Genomic DNA, 15,879 nt, shown 5'->3' on the forward strand with positions numbered 1-15,879 from the left:
GTGGAGGTTCGACTTCGGGAACGCGATCTCGAATGTCGCTTAACACTGACTAGTTAGCCACACAGCGGCCGTGCGTATCGGCGTTCAGGGTCGTCGCTAAAATAAATTCGCACATGTTAGCAATGCTTCCGCTCACATCCTGCGACCGCCGGGCTTCAACGGAACCGAGCTTGGACAGAGCAGCTGAATCACAGTTACCGTCCCACATGGCTTGCATTGCCGCTCTCCCTCGTTCGCCTCTTTTCGCATCCGGAGAGCTTCCGACGCTTTGCCATACAACCACACAGACAAACACACACATCATGGCGACAACAACGAGCTCGGCCCCTCCGTCAGCGGAGGAAACGGCGCCTTTCAGCTCGCTGTACATCCATACGCACGACGTCTCGCGCTCCCTCAAGCCATCAGCCGACGGCGAGCTCGCCCATGCAATTCATCAGACGCTTCACTTTGCTCTCGATGGCCATCCCGACGATTACACACCTTCGTCGTCCAACTCGGGTGCTGATTCGGGATGTGGTCCGCTAGCCACGATGCCCACGGCATCGTCTTCCACCGCCAATGGTGCATCTACACCAGCAGTCGCTTCTGGATCGCAGGTCAAGAAGGGGTTCTTCCCGACAGGCGATCCAGAGCGACCGTACATCTCGTACCACTGGCAACCTTCGTCCGCAACGCTGTCGCTCCCAAATCCCGCCACCATCACCAATCCCATCGCCGACCCTTGCTCTCCAGATCTTCGAAGCTCATACGAGATCACGGCCAAATTCTTCTTCCTCGATCCGCACGACCTCTCGCCTTCCCTGGTTGACGATGCGCTCTCACGGCTCACGTCGACCACCGGGATCATCACCGTTGATACGCTGGTCCTCTCGTTCCCCACCTTGGATCTCGACTCGCGACCTCACAAGCACTCTTCATCGTCGCTCGATCCTTCCACCTCGGAACAATCCAATGGAGAAACATCCTGGGCATCTTCGGTGCGAGACATCTGGTCGCACGTCTCGCAAAATCCGCAACTGTTCTCGCTCGGTCTATCCGACGTATCTCCCACCAACCTCGAGCTCCTGCTTGGCTCCCTTTCCCCGCCCATCCAACCACCATCGATGCCCCTCTTCTCTCCCGCAATCCCCCTCTCCACCTCATCCACCCAACCCTCCTTCTCCACATCCCACCCACAACTCGCAACCTCCGACGTCCCCTCATCTTCCACCAACAACGGCATCACATCCTTCTGGAACATGGAATACTCCCTGGTCAGCACCGCACGTCGTCCACGTCTCGTCTCCATCAACGTCAAACAAGACCCCTGTGCTTTCGATCGTTCCTTCGATCAGTACTGCTCTCAAATGGGTATCCAGCTCGTCGCTCACTCCGACCGCAAAGACGTCCTACCGCAACGAACCTTGCCTGCATTGATGGACGAGTTCAAAGACAAATTGCCCGTCAAAGCAGAGGATGGCAAACAGCTCAGACCAAAGTGGGCGTTGAAGTACACAACCTTGATCAGGGACAGAGGTGTCCTCGCCGACAAGGGCTACATCGTGTTTGTATCAAGCGACTAGTTGTCGCCTCGTCTGGAAAGCAAATTTGCACTCGCAAACGCACATAAGATCTGTGGAATTGTGGTGCTGATTAAAAGTGATGCCTTTCAAAGGTCATCTGTGCGAGCCCGCTTGATTGGACTTTCCAGGACATTCGCCTGGTGTTCCTTCGCACCTGCACTCGCTGCAATCTGTACTGCTTCCGCCTCCATCGCTTCACCTACCCCTCCATCACCAGCGTCCGGCCCCTCGACTGCCTCCTGCTGCACCTTCCCCTGCTGCACCTCCACGCTGCCTTGTTGCCCCTCGATCGATCTGCAGATCGGATCGATCAAACGCACATAGTCTTCCCGCACATACGTCACCAGGTACGGCGTAGCACCCGATCGATCCCGCAACACCTGATCCAACGACGTCTCGCTCACCGCTGAATCATTGTACTTGAACCACTTGCTATCTGCGCCACCGCCGCGCAGGTTCAAGAAGTAATGCCCGTGCGAAGCCTCTCCGCGATGCATAAAGGCTGCCACCAGCCGATACGAGTATCGCCGCTCGTCCGCCCAGATCGACGCCATCTCGGTCTTGAGCGTATTGATCTCGTTCTGTGCTTGCTTGACCTGCTCGCGTAGAAGCTTTGATTCGTCTCGCAGCAGTGTCGCGAACCCAGGATCGATGAGGGTGGACAGAGCTGCGGGATATGCGCTCGTCGAGTCCTCGGCTGCGATCTGCGAAGCGACGTCGCTGTCCACTGCGACGACAGGCTGGTCTACTTGGGAAGCAGCCTGTTTCGCCAGAGATCTAGGAGACAGAGGTGCCGGCTCTGCAGCCTCAGGCTGAGCACCCTCTCGTTCGATGTCCTTGAGCTGTGTAGCCATATCAGCCAAAGACGGCAACCTAGCCAGCTCCTCCACGGCATTTGCCGCCTGACTGAGTGTCTGCGTCAGGTGGAAATTGGGCCCATCTTTGCATGCTGCCAGCTTTGCACGCAGATCCTCGATCCTCTTGCGCTTCGCCTGGTAGTCGAGCCTCTTTGCGATGCGTGCTGCGTTGCCGGACTCATCTTCATCCAAGTCCATGTACCGATCGACATAGAGCGTCTCGGGCATGTCGAGGTGTGCCTGCGACTTGAACGCCCTCATCGTGACACGGTCATACTGGACGCGCTGTAATTGGATCTGCAGCAGCGGAGGAGCGGAGAGCAACGTCACCGACCGGCGCTGTACGGCACCCGACGTGGCGACAAACGTGTCCGAGTCGAAGAATCCGTCAAAGCCGTCGTAGATGTCGCGTCCTTCTTCGAGAACATCGATAGGCAGAATCTTGAACACTTCGTGCTTGATGTGTGTGCTTGGTTGCTTCTGCGGCTGTGCCGGTCGAGAAATTGATTGATCGCTGCTGTTGCTGGCGCTGGCGCTGGGGATGGTGTCTGCTTCGATGCGTTGGCACGTCTTGCCGAGGAACAGCCTTGTGAGCAGATCATCGTGCTGGGTGTGGTCAGCTGTGCCGGTCATCGGTTTCATTTCATCGCTGCCATCGACATCCATCGTTTGTTCCGAGGAGGGTTCCGGATTGCCTCTCACGGCCTCGCTTGCGGCCAAGGCAATTTCGAGCTGGAACATGCAGTTGTCCAAACATTCCGAGACGTCCTGCTGAGCGCCGAGCTGCATGAGCGAATTACGTCTTGCAGGTGGTGGCAGAGCTGTTGACGTCGAATCGAGCATGGTGGATCTGCGGGTCGGTCGAGGAGGCAAGGGTGGCGCCGATGTCAAGGTCTCTGACGGTGGACCTTGCTTCGGGTCGATCTGCGTCGGAGGGAGCTCGTCTGGCGCAATGTCCATCGTATCGGATGTCGCCATTGACGGTGTCGAGTCGGAACCTACAACGCCATCGCTCCGATCGTCTGAAGGCGCGGGCTCATTGGGAGGAACAGCAGAGCCATCAGGACTGACAAGACCGTCGGTGTGTGGTGGCAATGAGCTTGGCTCAGGAGCGGGGTTAAGTTCGGCTTCCAAGTATTCTGCACGCGACGAGACCAACGCCAGATACGCCAACTCCCTCTCAGGACGCACGGACAGAGCGTTGGCGTGGATGAGATGATGAAAGAGCCCGCCGAGCTGAGCAACGAATCTCCTGCTGCGCTGCCAGTCGCGGGCAGTGATGCGCTGGCCTCCCACCCTGCGTTCAATGTCGAGATCGAGTTGAACTTCATCGTTGGATGCAGAGAGTGTAGCCGCCGCCTGCAGGACGCGGTTGCGGACCTCTGTGATCGAAAAGAAGTACTGAAGCACCGAGTTGAGATAGCACGTGTTGCCAATGTTGTCGATGCCTGCGGGAAGATTGTCAGACGGCAATTGCTGCCAAGACTCGGAGACGGAGGCATCCTTCTCGCCCGTGCGTAGAAAGTGTCGCAGGTAGTCGCTGTTGCGGTGCTCTGCGATGGCGCGCAGGGCATGACGCAGAGCATCTCGACGGGCGGGCGCGTCCGTGACGTAGAGGTCAAAGATGGCCAGCACCGTCGAGTCGTCCATGTCGGCGTTGGCGTCGAGCATGCTGCACGCCTGGTCAATGTCCATATCGACGTCCTCGTCCAGCGCCTGCACCAGCCTTTCGGGTTGGTCGAGGTGCAGGGTGATGACGCGCAGCGCAGCCTTGACAGCAGCATGCTCGGAGGTGTCGCTGTTGATCAGAACCTCACGCGCCCGCGCCTTGTAGTTGTCGACGATTAGATCGTGCGGGATGCTAAGACGCTCGACGTCCGAACCGAGATGAGCTGCAGAGAGATGTAGTCGCTCGTAGGCTTTATCGACGTCGCGTGGAGTGTAGCGCCCCTGGCTTCGTTCGTACGTGACTAGCTCTTCGAGAATGCGCGATGTGCGGCGCTGAGACGTATAGACCTCGTCGAGAGCTGCAAAGAGCTCCACGGCCCGTCGATTCTGATTGGCCTGCATGTTGACAAGGTAGGCAAACTTGACGAGCTGGTCGCTGGTGTTGCTGGACGCACCCAAAATGTAAAAGGCTTCGAGTGTGGAGGTCGAGAGCTCGGTTCTATACGAGGTATCGAGGTGGTCCTGACGCCAGCCGATCAGTTCAACAAGCGACTCAGAGGCGGGCCGTATGAGGACGCGCGTAGCGACGGCGAACTTGTCCGGAGCCGAGATGATGGGCGAGCTGGGACGAGTTTTGCGGAGCTGGTCGATGTGGAAGGCATGCCAGATGGTCAGCTCGAGCCAGGCGCGAGTGTTGCGTCGGAGGTGGATGTTGTCGTCAAACGACTCGAGCTCGGACGTAGGGGGCAGGATGGCATTGCGGCTGTCGGGCATGGTGCTCTGCTTCCAACCCAGGTCAAGGAAGATCTGACGTGAGAAGTGATCCCAGCCCAGCTTTTGGGTGAGCGAGGGGCTGGTGGTAGGAACGCCTCGTCGCTCGCCGTGAACGTAGTTGCCGATGACACGAAGGACGACGCTGAGGGCGCGGAGGAAGGACTCTGGTCCCGTGAGGCCGACGGCTGGATCGTTTTCGCGACTCTCTTTGAAACCTGCGAGCAGTTGTCGATCGACGATGGAGACGACGCGATCTGGGGGGCTTGAGAGGAGGTGCTTACCGGTGAAATAGCAGCGATGGGCATTGAACTCTTCGAGTGCTGGGAGAGGCGCATCCGGATTGGCGGCATCCCAGTGTTGGAGAAGGTGGACGGTGCTGCGTTGGTCTTTGGCCGGTATCGTGACAGGTTTCGTCTCGTACATGACGACAGAGCCTGGACTCAAGTTGCAGGCTTCGTACAGATTGGTTGCATCGAAGTGAGGGGCCGAAGAGGGTGAGGCGCGATAGATGCTGGATTGGTCCAAGACGAGCCTCCACTCGAGCGTTTCGGCGACAAAGAGAGCGTCTGGATGTGGTTTACACGCTTCGATCTCGGCGAGCGTAGGGACAGGAGCAGTGCTGGTTGACGAAGCGGTGGACGACGAGATGATGGAGTCTGCAGCCACCGAAGGCGGGCTGGACGGTGCTTCTGGTGTTGGGTCGCGTTCTACAGTGACTCTGCTCTGGCTGAGTTGTGGGTTGAAGAGGAGGCCAGACTCGTACAAGGCGGTCGGAAGCAGCAGATGGTAGGTGCGGGGGGAATCGACTTCATTCAATTCGGTGGATGCGGCATCTGTCAAGGGCTGAGAAGCCGAGTCGTAGGAAGGAGGCGGAGAAGGAGGCAGGTCTTCCGTGCGTGCTATCGTTGCGAGTGCTCCTGAGCGTAGAGGGGGTTCAGCACGTTGTAGCAGCTCGTGAGGCACCGATGACTGAGATCCAAAAACCTTTTGGTGGTCGTCCTCATCAATAGTGATGTCGACAGCCTCATCTTGGTCCACAGCAGCAGAGGCCGCGTCGACGCCGCCGTAAACGTGGTTCGCTCCATCGTTGGGTCGTGTGACATTGTCGACGATGCTGTCGGGATCGTATTCGCTTCGCTGCACACCCATGATGGCGGGTGAGCAGCTAGATAAACGAGATGAAGGCGACGATCAGATCTGGACCTGGTCAGAGCTGCATCAATACGTCAATAATGATGGTTTCGTTCTAGAGGAACTGAGCGCGCTCTCTGTTGGCGTCGGGCAAGGAAGGCTGGCCACGGGGAGCAAGCGCTACGATAGCGCAGGCTGTGCGAATCCACTCGCAGACAGTTAGACAAGGGCGGCGATCGATGGAAGGATCGAGGTGAGAAGGGAAGGGCCAGCGAGTCGACCGGATGCGCAGCTACAAGCCACGACCTGTTGCATGTGTGTTTCTTTCTTAGCTGTCACAGGCCTGCTCTCGGATTCGAATCCGAATAAAGCTTCGCGGCGAAGCGTGGCTTGACCGCTTGCTGAGCAGCGCCGTGTGGAGGCCAGTGCATGTCGAACAAATCTGCGTCTTCTAAATAGAGAGATCGGGAGTTGCTTCGAGCTTCTTGGTGCCTCGACAGACCTTGACTTCATCATGGGTCACGCACCAGTATCGACGCTCCCTGATATCGGAATGCAAGGGTAAGCGTAGCAGCTCGAACTACAACGATGAAGTTGCATTCGTTTGGGCGAGCCTCAGCGGCTTCGGAGGAGGCTGCACTAGACCGATCGGGCCCAGGGTCGAAAAAGGCACAGACACGCGTGACAGAGAGCCCAGCTTGGCGATAGAAGATCAGGGTCGGCTGCGAGGCCGAAAGAACACACCTCTCCCTCATCTTCTTCGCCCACGTCGCATCGGCACTCAGCAGGAGGCAGCTCACCCAAACTCAGCAGCCTGCAAACTCAATACTCCTGAAGCAGCTCACGCCTTCGGCTGGCCTCCGACGGTGCCAATCATTGCGAGCGTAGATCGATCCAGGTGCACTGCTGCTATGTCGGGCACACCACGAACTGGCGGCCAAGCCGATTCGCAGGCGCAATACGGCGAAGCTTTGGAGCTCGATGAGGCACGCCTTCAATCAGCCACCACATCCGATCAGGGCGAGATCTTCGTCATCGAATGGCTATCCAAAGCAGAAGAGGCGCTCATCAACGCCGACATCGAGACTATCCGCTCGGCTCAAAGCAGCTTCGAGTCGGCCATCCTCAAACTCGCCTGTCCCAGCGTCTCTTTCGCCAAAACGGATGACAACTTTATCACCACCACAGCAAACACGGCCATCCCTCGTCCCGGAAGGCCCACCCGGCGCTTGCTGGCCCGCTGCATCCTCGTGCTCTTTCGTCGAATCGACTCCCGCTCCCTCTTCGATATCTTGCAGAACCTCATCCGTGTTGCTGGCGAAGATGCCAAGGGCAAAACAGCAGATCGTGAGGTGCGCGTCGCCGCACTCTACATCCTCGGCGAGGTGTTCGGCTCGCTAGGCCAGCAGATCATGTCCCTTTTCAACGATATCATCAACCTCGCTCAAAAGGTGTTCAAGCAGTCCAGCCACCCGGTCATCCTCCGATATCATGCGTTGCTGGCTCTTTCAAAGACGCTCAACGTCGCCGGCAAGAGCTTGGGCGATCAGGTCGGCAAGGATCTCATCAAGGCGCTACGTCAGGGTCTCTCGGATCGCGCAGGTGCTGTGGTGCGCGGCTGTGCCGACTGCCTTCTTGCCATCACCCACCATGCTGAGCTCATCTCCACCCGCAACGAGGTCGAGGCACTCGTCTCGCCCGCTCTCAAAGCCATCGAATCCGCCGACTTTGTCACCAAACGTGCTCTCAGCCGCATGCTGGCAGGCCTCCTCGCCTCCACCCAAGTTGAAAAGGTCCCATCCGCGCCCGCTCTCGCCAAGAAGTCGTCCAAAAAGAAGAAGGAGGGCGCAGCAGACGACGATTCTGACGATGAAGATACGGCCCCTTCGGCGGCAGCGGCGGCGGCAAGCGCGCCAAGAGCCATGATGACGCCTGTAGGCATGCTTGACCAGCTCTCGCTACCCTTCCTGCGTAGTTCATCAGGTCGAAAAGCACGAGCGGCGTTCCTCGACGTCTACGCGACGCTGTTCGAGACGCTGGGCTCCGCCTGGGTCAACGCCAACTACTCGGTCATCCTCAAGCATCTCATCGACGATCTCCCCAACCATTCTCGCGGCTCGTCCCTCACGCACGCCGACGTGCTCAACGTTCGCACCGGCGTCGCGCTCATCCTGCGCAAACTCGTGGGCGAGCGCATGCTCGGCGAACAGGCGCAGGTGATCGCCATCCAGGACATCTGCCGCGACTACCTCAAGAAGTGGCCTGCTATCATGCCGGAACAGCAGCCACCTTCCAAGACCACCTTGACGCTCGCCCTGGCCGAGATCTCGGGCTTGCTCGTTCAGCTCGGAAGCGTACCACCGCAGGTGCTCGACGCCGCTTACGATCCGCTCATCCGCTGCCTCGCCCATCCGAGCCATTCCGTGCAGGTCCAAGCGTCGTGGTGCCTCAAGACTCTGTGTCAGGTGTCGCCGCTCCACCTCTCGCCCACGCTTTCTGCCGTCCTCGAGCTTCTCAACCGCGATCTCACCACGCTCGCCAACGGCGGCGGCTCTGTCGGCATCACCCAGCTCTCCAAGCGTGCCAACGGGCACGCCAGAGGTCTCGCTGCCCTCATCAGCGTCATCTCGCAGCGGCCCCTGTACACCTCGTTCGCCATCAGCTCCAAGGTGCTCTCGCTAGCCATCCAGCTGCTCAAGAACAGCGGAAACCACGATCTCAACGTCTCCACCGTCGAGATCTCGGTCGCATGGACCCTGATAGGCTCGCTCATGTCGCTGGGTCCCAACTTCGTGCGTCTTCATCTCCCTCAGTTGCTCATCCTCTGGCGCAACTCGCTGCCCAAGCCCACTTCCAAGGACACGGCGCCGGGCCCCTCCACCCGTTCCGACGCCGAGTGGGGTTTCCTCTTGCACGTGCGCGAATGCACGCTCTCCGCCATCCTCGCTTTCCTCTTCCACAACGGCTCGAGTCTCGTCACGCTCGACACGGCCAGGAGGATCGTGGCGCTGCTGAGCAATACGCTCGCCTTTGTCGACGGCTTTGCTGCCCAGAATCCGCATCTCCTGCAGGAATATACACCCGTGGCAGATCGTGACGCGCCTTCGCTCCTCGATCGCGAGTTACTCCTGCGACGTCGTCTCTTCCAGTGTCTCACGGTCCTCGCCCACAACCCGGCTATGGAGCCCATGCAGTCCGGCCTGCTCAAGATCACCATTCAAGCGTTCGCTGATCCGGATCGGTACATCGGCAGCTCAGCTCAGGCAGCCATCGCGGCTAGCGCAGGCAATTTCACGAGCGTCTGGGAGATGGCAGACGGCTACGCCTTTGGTGTCACCAGCCTACAGCGCGACTCCGAATCCTTTGTCTCGGATCCTGTCGACGCTCTTCGTGCGTGCGACGCTATCGCCCGTCCGGATCTGCTCAACCGCGATCTGGTCGAAACGCAGCTCGACGCTCTGCAGAGGCGGCCCGTCCTCGGCGCCACGGAGCACGATGAGCTCTTCCTCTACTCGACGCCGCGCAGCTCGACGTCGAACGCGTCTTTGCAGGATGCAGGCGTTTCGGGCACCACGATCGAGCCTCGCGAGTCTGCTGCCATGTCTCCGCCTGCCGCGACGGGCGTGGTCGATGCTGCCATCCAGCTCTTCACCGCTCTCCTCCCTTATCAGGAGCGAGAAGTTCAGGTCGTCGCGATCGAGACAATGCTCGCTCACACCAAATCCACCAAGCTTGACAGGAACCCTGGCCGCAAGCAGGCCATCCAGGTCAATGTCGTGGTCGCCATCCTGGGCGCGCTCAGAGTCGCAACGCAAGGCGGCACAGGTGCCAACGGCAAGCGTCCAGGCGGCTTCAACAACGATCGCCTCAGCTCGTCCATCAAGGATCTGCTGCAGGATGCACTCCTCCAGACCGACGCTGCGCTTCGCGCCGCTGCAAGCGAGGCATACGGCAAACTCGCTGCGGTGGCTGGTTCGCAGGCATTGTCCAGCCAGGTGCAATTCCTCGTCGACCAAATTGTTGGCAACCGCGATCCGGACGCTCGAGCGGGCTGCGCACTCGCCTTTGGCGCGGTGTACAAGGAGGTCGGTGGCTTGGCTGCTGGTCCCTTGACCAAGACCATCGTCAACGTCCTCATGTCGCTGTCCAACGATCCGCATCCGACGGTCCACTACAACGCGCTGGAAGCTCTCCACGTCGTCATCGACTCGGCCAGCTTGAGCTACAGCCCATATGTCGCCAGCACGCTTGGGATGCTCGTCAAGCTCTACATGCTCGACACGCACGAGCCCGAAGGCGGCAGCGCCGGCTCCGTCAATCTGCGCGCCGACCTGCCTGCTCACCAGGCCGTCTGCCGCGTCGTCAATGCGCTCATCGGCGTGCTTGGCCCCGATCTGCAGGAGTCTGTCCGTGTTCGCAGCCTCATCCATCGTCTGCTCTCCGAGTTTTCACGCGAGTCGGATCCCGGCGTCGTCGTCGAGTCGACCAAGGCGCTGCAGCACTACGGTCTCTTTGCTGCCGATTTCATCGACGTTGGCGAATGGATCCAGCAGCTGCACAGGCAGCTCACCGGCAAGCAGCGAACGCTGAAGCTGGCTTCCATCAATGCCTTCTACCAGCTCGTGCAGCGTGAGGCGCTTGCTATGAGCCGAATCGGTGGCGACCAGCTCGTCGAAGAGTTCTTTGCTCAGATCGACGAGGATCCGAAACTCGGTGGAGCTCGCGAAGTCATCCTGAGCTGGTTGCAAAAGACGGCCGATCTGGCGCCGAGCGGCTGGATCGACCTTTGCCAACGCATCATGTCGTCGGCGCCTCCGCGGCAAACGGCAGCCGACGCTACGGGCAAGGGAAGAGACGCGCTGCCGAGCCTCGCCACCATGCTGCAGGACGAGGAAGCGGCGGCGATTGATCTCGGCAACGAGACCAACCTCGTCAAACTCAACGCTACCGGCGGTAGCCGCTGGCGTACTCAGCTGTTTGCGCTCCGCTGCCTGCACCAGGTCTTCGTCACAGTTCGCCAGGCTGGCAAGCTTGAGCACTTCAGCACGCCTCCTGGAGCTGGCGCCAAGGGCCAAGCGTCGCAGCAGCGCCGCCTTTTGATGAGCAACCGCGTCGTCGACCTCATCCGCATGGCCTTTACTGCCAGCACGTCGGCCAACATCGAGATCCGTCTCGAAGGTCTGGTGGTGCTGCGCGACGTGATCGAGTCTTTCAAGCTGGCGCGCGACCCGGACTTCGAAGAGGCGCTCCTTTTGGAACAACATCAAGCGCCCATCGCGGCTGCATTGACTCCGGCGTTCTTGGCAGACTCGACGCCAGAGGTGCTGGCAGCGGCGGTGCAGGTGTGTGCCGTCTTTGTCTCTTCCGGTGTGGTCAAGGAGGTGAGTCGCATGGGTCGAATCCTCAAGCAGCTCGTCTCTGCGCTGGACAGCTGCATGCAGCCTAGCATGACCCAGCTGGGCGACGTCAAGGATCTTTCGCAAAACGCCAATGCGATGCTCAAGATCGCCGTTTTTACGGCGTGGGCCGAACTGCAAACGGCCAGCGCTACGCAGAGCTATCTGGTGGATGTGGTCAAGCCGCACGTAGCTCGCATCGTACCTTATTGGATCGCTTGCTTGCGCGAGTACGCAAAGATCCGCTCGGACCCAGAGATGGACGCAGGCGGTGCAGCCGACGGTCCAGGTCCTTCGATCAATGCCAGCCTTGACTCGCAGTATGCCGATCTGGCGCGTGAGGTGGTGCTGCCCTATCACGAACGCTCGTGGTACACGATCATGCAGGCGGTCACGGGTCTGTTGCACGATAGCGACGCACGCGCACTGGCAGCAATGGATGGCGAGACCGCACCTGCCACGACGGCCTCGAGTGCGACGGCGAACAACGCTCGAAGCGAGCCGTGCTTGTTCTTCTTTGTTTTGTACGGACTGGCGTTTGAAGCGCTGGCGACTCGGTCGTCGAGCAGCGTCGAGTCGCTGCACGAAAGCACGGTGATGCGCATCTCGCTGCGTGCCATGACGTCTCTCAGCAGACCGCAGGTGGCCGGCTCAGCGCTGCTCCAAGATACGCTGTTTTCAGAGCTGTGCAATTTGTGGTATCGTCTGGTCATGACCGAACCTCCTGCAGTGCAGGTGTCGGTGCTCGAGACGATCGGCGGCATGGCTGCGTCCTACGGTAAGCTGCTGCTGTCTGCGGACGACCAGGCTGCGGCTGAAGCCGGCAGGCTGCCGAACGAGGCCAAGCTGAGCCAATGCCTGCGTGTCGTTGTCTGCGTGTTGCAGAATGTGCGCCCAACGCGCGGCTCGGTCGAGGAGAAGACGGCTCTGCTGCGAGTAGCCTATTCGGCTTACATTGGCATTGTCGGTCTGTATCCCAAGGCGCTGCAGGAGGACCTGTTCGCGGTCGGCTTCTACACGTACGCCGAGATGCTCAAGGACGAGACCTCGGAGCAAGATCTCGTCTCGCCATCCTTGGGCGCGCTCAAAGATCTGTGTGAGCGCTCTGCGAAATCGGTCAAGCCCAACAGCGACGTGCTGCAACGCGCGATCCACGGCTTTCTGTCCCAAGCTCTGCAGCACGTCGAGGACCTGCGTACGCGTGATGGCCGTATCGCGCTCAACAAGACGAAGAACAGTCTTTTGGCTACGGTGGTGGTGCTCACGTCGATCCCGGTGAATGTCAAGGTGTCGCAGGCGGTGGCGGAGCATGCGTGCTATTTGATCGTTCAGAAGCTGCTGCAGTTTGAGGAGGAGGTGGAGCAGTCGATGCAGACGCCGCAGGAGGTTGGGGCGGGGGTGCAGGAGGTGGGGTTGACGGCGGTGAATTGTGCGAGGACGGTGGTGCTTGCTTCGTCGCGCGGTAATGCGGCGCTGTTGTACTGTGTGGGGCAGTTGTTGCCGGGGTTGATCGAGTTTGTTTGTCGCGCTGGACCGGTGGTCGCTGGTGGTGGGGCGAAGGCGGGAACGAGCGGAGCGATGGTGCTGCTCAAGGGGGCGGTGGAGGATGTGATCAAGACGTTTGCCGGGTTGATCGCTGTGCTTCCCATCGAGGGAGAGTTCCGCGCAAAAGCACTGGCTATCGTTCTGCCGACGTTGGTGGTGTTGCTTTCACCGAATGCGGTGACAGAGCTGCACACGTTCACGGTGCGACAGCTGATCACGCTGGCGGGACAGCATGCGGCGGCGTTCAAGGAGGCCACTGCGTCGTTGGATGCGGAGAGGAGGGCGCTGTTGGAGAGTGCGATTCGTGCTCAATTGGGTCAGGCTGCGGGAGGGACGGCTGGTGCAGCGGGTGCTGCGGGAGGAGCGGCGGCGGGCAAGCAACCGGCGAGCTCGATCGCGCTCAAGTCATTTGGTAGCTAGAGTGCGCGAGGGGAAGAGCTGTTTGTTTGAGGAGAATGTTACAATTGCATTTGTTTGTCTGTTGCGTAAGGGGTGATGGTGTGATGATGTGTGGATATGCATGGAGGCTAGAACAGGCGGAAGTTGGACATCTGAGCTTCTTCGTCTGCTTTTGAGTCTGGTGCTGATGATGACACTTGCTCCGACTGCGTTGTTGACACTGCAACGATTCCCTCCCCTGTCAATGCTGTCTCTGTCTCCGTCGTCGGTTTCGCCTCCAGTTCCCTCTTGACGCCCGACTTGGCGCTCAGACTGGCAGCGATCCTCCCCTCGGCCTCTCCCCCACCCACCTTATCCGCACCACCGCCTTCCTCCTTCGCCCTCCTCTCATTCGCAGCCGACGCCACGCTCTGCAGGTTCATCTTCTTGAACCTCTCGTACTCCGTCAACACGCTGATCGCTGCCGAATTCTTGACTAGTTCCGCAACGATCCACAGATCGGGATTGTTCAAGTTGGCAGTGTGGATGCGTTTCCTCTCGCCACCCTCCTCCTCTGGTTCAGCGGTGGGGATTTGCGAAGCGATGATCTGGATGACGTCGTTACGCTTCAGCTTGCCGTGCGATCGGATGCGAGGATCGATTTTGAACGTCTTTGCCTCGGCAGGGTTGGAGGAGAAGTATTTGGGCAAAATAGACTGGGCTAGGGTGGTGAGGTCGGTCGCGTTGGCGGGACAGGTGGTGGTGACGGGGGTGAGGCGTTGGACGAAGCGGGTGCGTGGTTCGCCGGAGAGCTCGACGTCGCGGAGGATGGTGTACACGAGGAGGTAGGGGTCGAATGGTGGAGAAACGGAGACGAAGAGGAAGCACTCGGTGTCGGTGGTGATGGATTTGAAGCGGACGGGCGGTGCAGATTTGGACGAGTGGTTGCGATTGGATTTCTCGGTTGATTTGATGTCCTTGAGCTCGGCGGCGATTTGCGCTGCGATGTCGTCCTCTTCTGCTGCGACGGTTGCCTTTGTAGGCTCTTTTGATTTCGTGTCCGCCGGCGGCTCGACAGTTGATCGTGGCTGCATGGATCCAGAAGCAACGCCGTTCCTCATCGCGTCCTCGTCCCCTTCGGCGTCGTCCATGCTGTCGTTCTCCTGTCTCTGCTCCTCCAGATCCTCCAACGGCTGAGCAGCGACACCAGGATAGATACGATCGGCTACCTCATTCAGCAAGTCGATGAACTGCAACGCGGCTTTGCGCTCCTTACTCTGCACACAGGTGACAAAGATTCCTGGACCGGAGATGTTCTTCGAAGGTATACGGTAGACTTGGTTGTAGCCGGGTTTGGACCTTTTGAACGCCGAATTCGAGTCAGCGGGGGCATCCCTGTTGAGGCCTGGTCCTGAGCGTTTGCGTTTCGACGGCATCGCTTAAGAGTCTTAATGTGGCTCGTGAAGATTGAGGGGTAAGGAGGAGTAGGAAGAAAGGAAGAGGAAGAGGAAGTCTAGGAAATTTTTGGGAAACATGCGGAAGTCGGAAGTGGGATTTTTTGGTTTGAGCACGACACTGCGCTGTGGAGGTGTACGAGGAAGCCAATGGACCCTGCTCGTTGGGTTTCTTCTTGACCTCCTCGACCACGACTGCATCGACCTCATAAGCAGGTAAAAGGGGAAACAATGAATTTCAACAGTCAAACTAGGGACGATCCTCACGGCGTTCAGCGGCTGCTTGACATTCTCCGTCGACAGCAGGATGCTAGTTCCAGTGCGCCAGCTTCGTCCTCTTCGGCGGCCGCACCACCACCTCCATCTGCCGCTGCAGCTTCGGCATACTCATCCAACCCATTCTCGCTGGCAACTTCAAGTAGCTCAGTCCAGCCTCCAATCTCCCCAGTCGATGCAGAAGTAGACGCAGCGCAACGAAGAAGGACCTACAACACAACGTCATCCAAGTACGGCGTCCCCGCATCATCGGATGAACCCTTCGATCCGTATTCCTTCAACCCATTCAGCGCCTCAGCACCCGTCCTCTCCACCCCTCCCGTCCCGGCTCCCCAACCCAAGCCTGCACCATCTCCCTCACCACCAAAACCACGCGACTTATCCGCACTATCGTTCTCCGAAGCACTCCCCATCCTCTCCACCCTCTCAACCGACACCTCGCTCCTCAACCGCATACGAATCCTCCGCAGGCAACAGCACGATCTCGAGCAGCGTCTCGTCAAAGAATACCGTCAGTTCGCAGCCACAGCAGACAAGCAATACCCGAATCCCAAGGCGAGGAGAACAGAGGACGAAAGGAGACGCAAGGAGATGCTGGGCCAGTGGGACGAGTGCGTGAGGAACCAGCAGGAGGAGTTGAAGAGGGCGGGCGTGCCAGCGGTCAAGGTGACGAGGGACAAGAGGGAGCTGGATAAGCAGAGGAAGGTGTTGAACGTGTTGGTGGAGATGGTCGATGATGATGGAGGCGATGGTTGAGAGGGGTACCAAGAAATAACAGAAATGCAGAGTCGAGTTTGAACATAGAGCTCGGTTCCAACACTGACACAAGACCGAC

At 59.2% G+C, this 15,879-nt stretch overlaps 5 protein-coding genes across 5 annotated transcripts; 3 read left to right on the forward strand and 2 right to left on the reverse strand.

The window, feature by feature from the left end:
• Positions 1–122: 122 nt before the first annotated feature.
• Positions 123–1,565, forward strand: PHSY_005070 (glutamate-cysteine ligase modifier subunit; the record flags this gene model as incomplete). The annotated part of the gene is made up of 1 exon (XM_012335681.1): positions 123–1,565. One exon carries the CDS (start codon positions 123–125, stop codon positions 1,563–1,565), a length of 1,443 nt encoding a protein of 480 aa, XP_012191071.1.
• Positions 1,566–1,651: 86 nt separating this feature from the next.
• PHSY_005071 (ubiquitin C-terminal hydrolase) lies at positions 1,652–6,013 on the reverse strand (the record flags this gene model as incomplete). Its single annotated transcript, XM_012335682.1, has 1 exon — positions 1,652–6,013. One exon carries the CDS (start codon positions 6,011–6,013, stop codon positions 1,652–1,654), a length of 4,362 nt encoding a protein of 1,453 aa, XP_012191072.1.
• Positions 6,014–6,279: 266 nt separating this feature from the next.
• On the forward strand, positions 6,280–13,356 carry PHSY_005072 (hypothetical protein; the record flags this gene model as incomplete). Its single annotated transcript, XM_012335683.1, has 2 exons — positions 6,280–6,303; positions 6,496–13,356. 2 exons carry the CDS (start codon positions 6,280–6,282, stop codon positions 13,354–13,356), a joined length of 6,885 nt encoding a protein of 2,294 aa, XP_012191073.1.
• Positions 13,357–13,463: 107 nt separating this feature from the next.
• On the reverse strand, positions 13,464–14,750 carry PHSY_005073 (hypothetical protein; the record flags this gene model as incomplete). Its single annotated transcript, XM_012335684.1, has 1 exon — positions 13,464–14,750. The coding sequence occupies one exon, from the start codon at positions 14,748–14,750 to the stop codon at positions 13,464–13,466; it is 1,287 nt and encodes a 428-aa protein (XP_012191074.1).
• A 249-nt stretch (positions 14,751–14,999) lies between these two features.
• Positions 15,000–15,800, forward strand: PHSY_005074 (hypothetical protein; the record flags this gene model as incomplete). The annotated part of the gene is made up of 1 exon (XM_012335685.1): positions 15,000–15,800. The coding sequence occupies one exon, from the start codon at positions 15,000–15,002 to the stop codon at positions 15,798–15,800; it is 801 nt and encodes a 266-aa protein (XP_012191075.1).
• Between the last annotated feature and the right edge of the window lie 79 nt (positions 15,801–15,879).

The sequence above is a fragment of the Pseudozyma hubeiensis genome (genome assembly GCF_000403515.1).
Source record: "Pseudozyma hubeiensis SY62 DNA, scaffold: PHS47, whole genome shotgun sequence".
Taxonomy (NCBI): Eukaryota; Fungi; Basidiomycota; class Ustilaginomycetes; order Ustilaginales; family Ustilaginaceae; genus Pseudozyma; species Pseudozyma hubeiensis.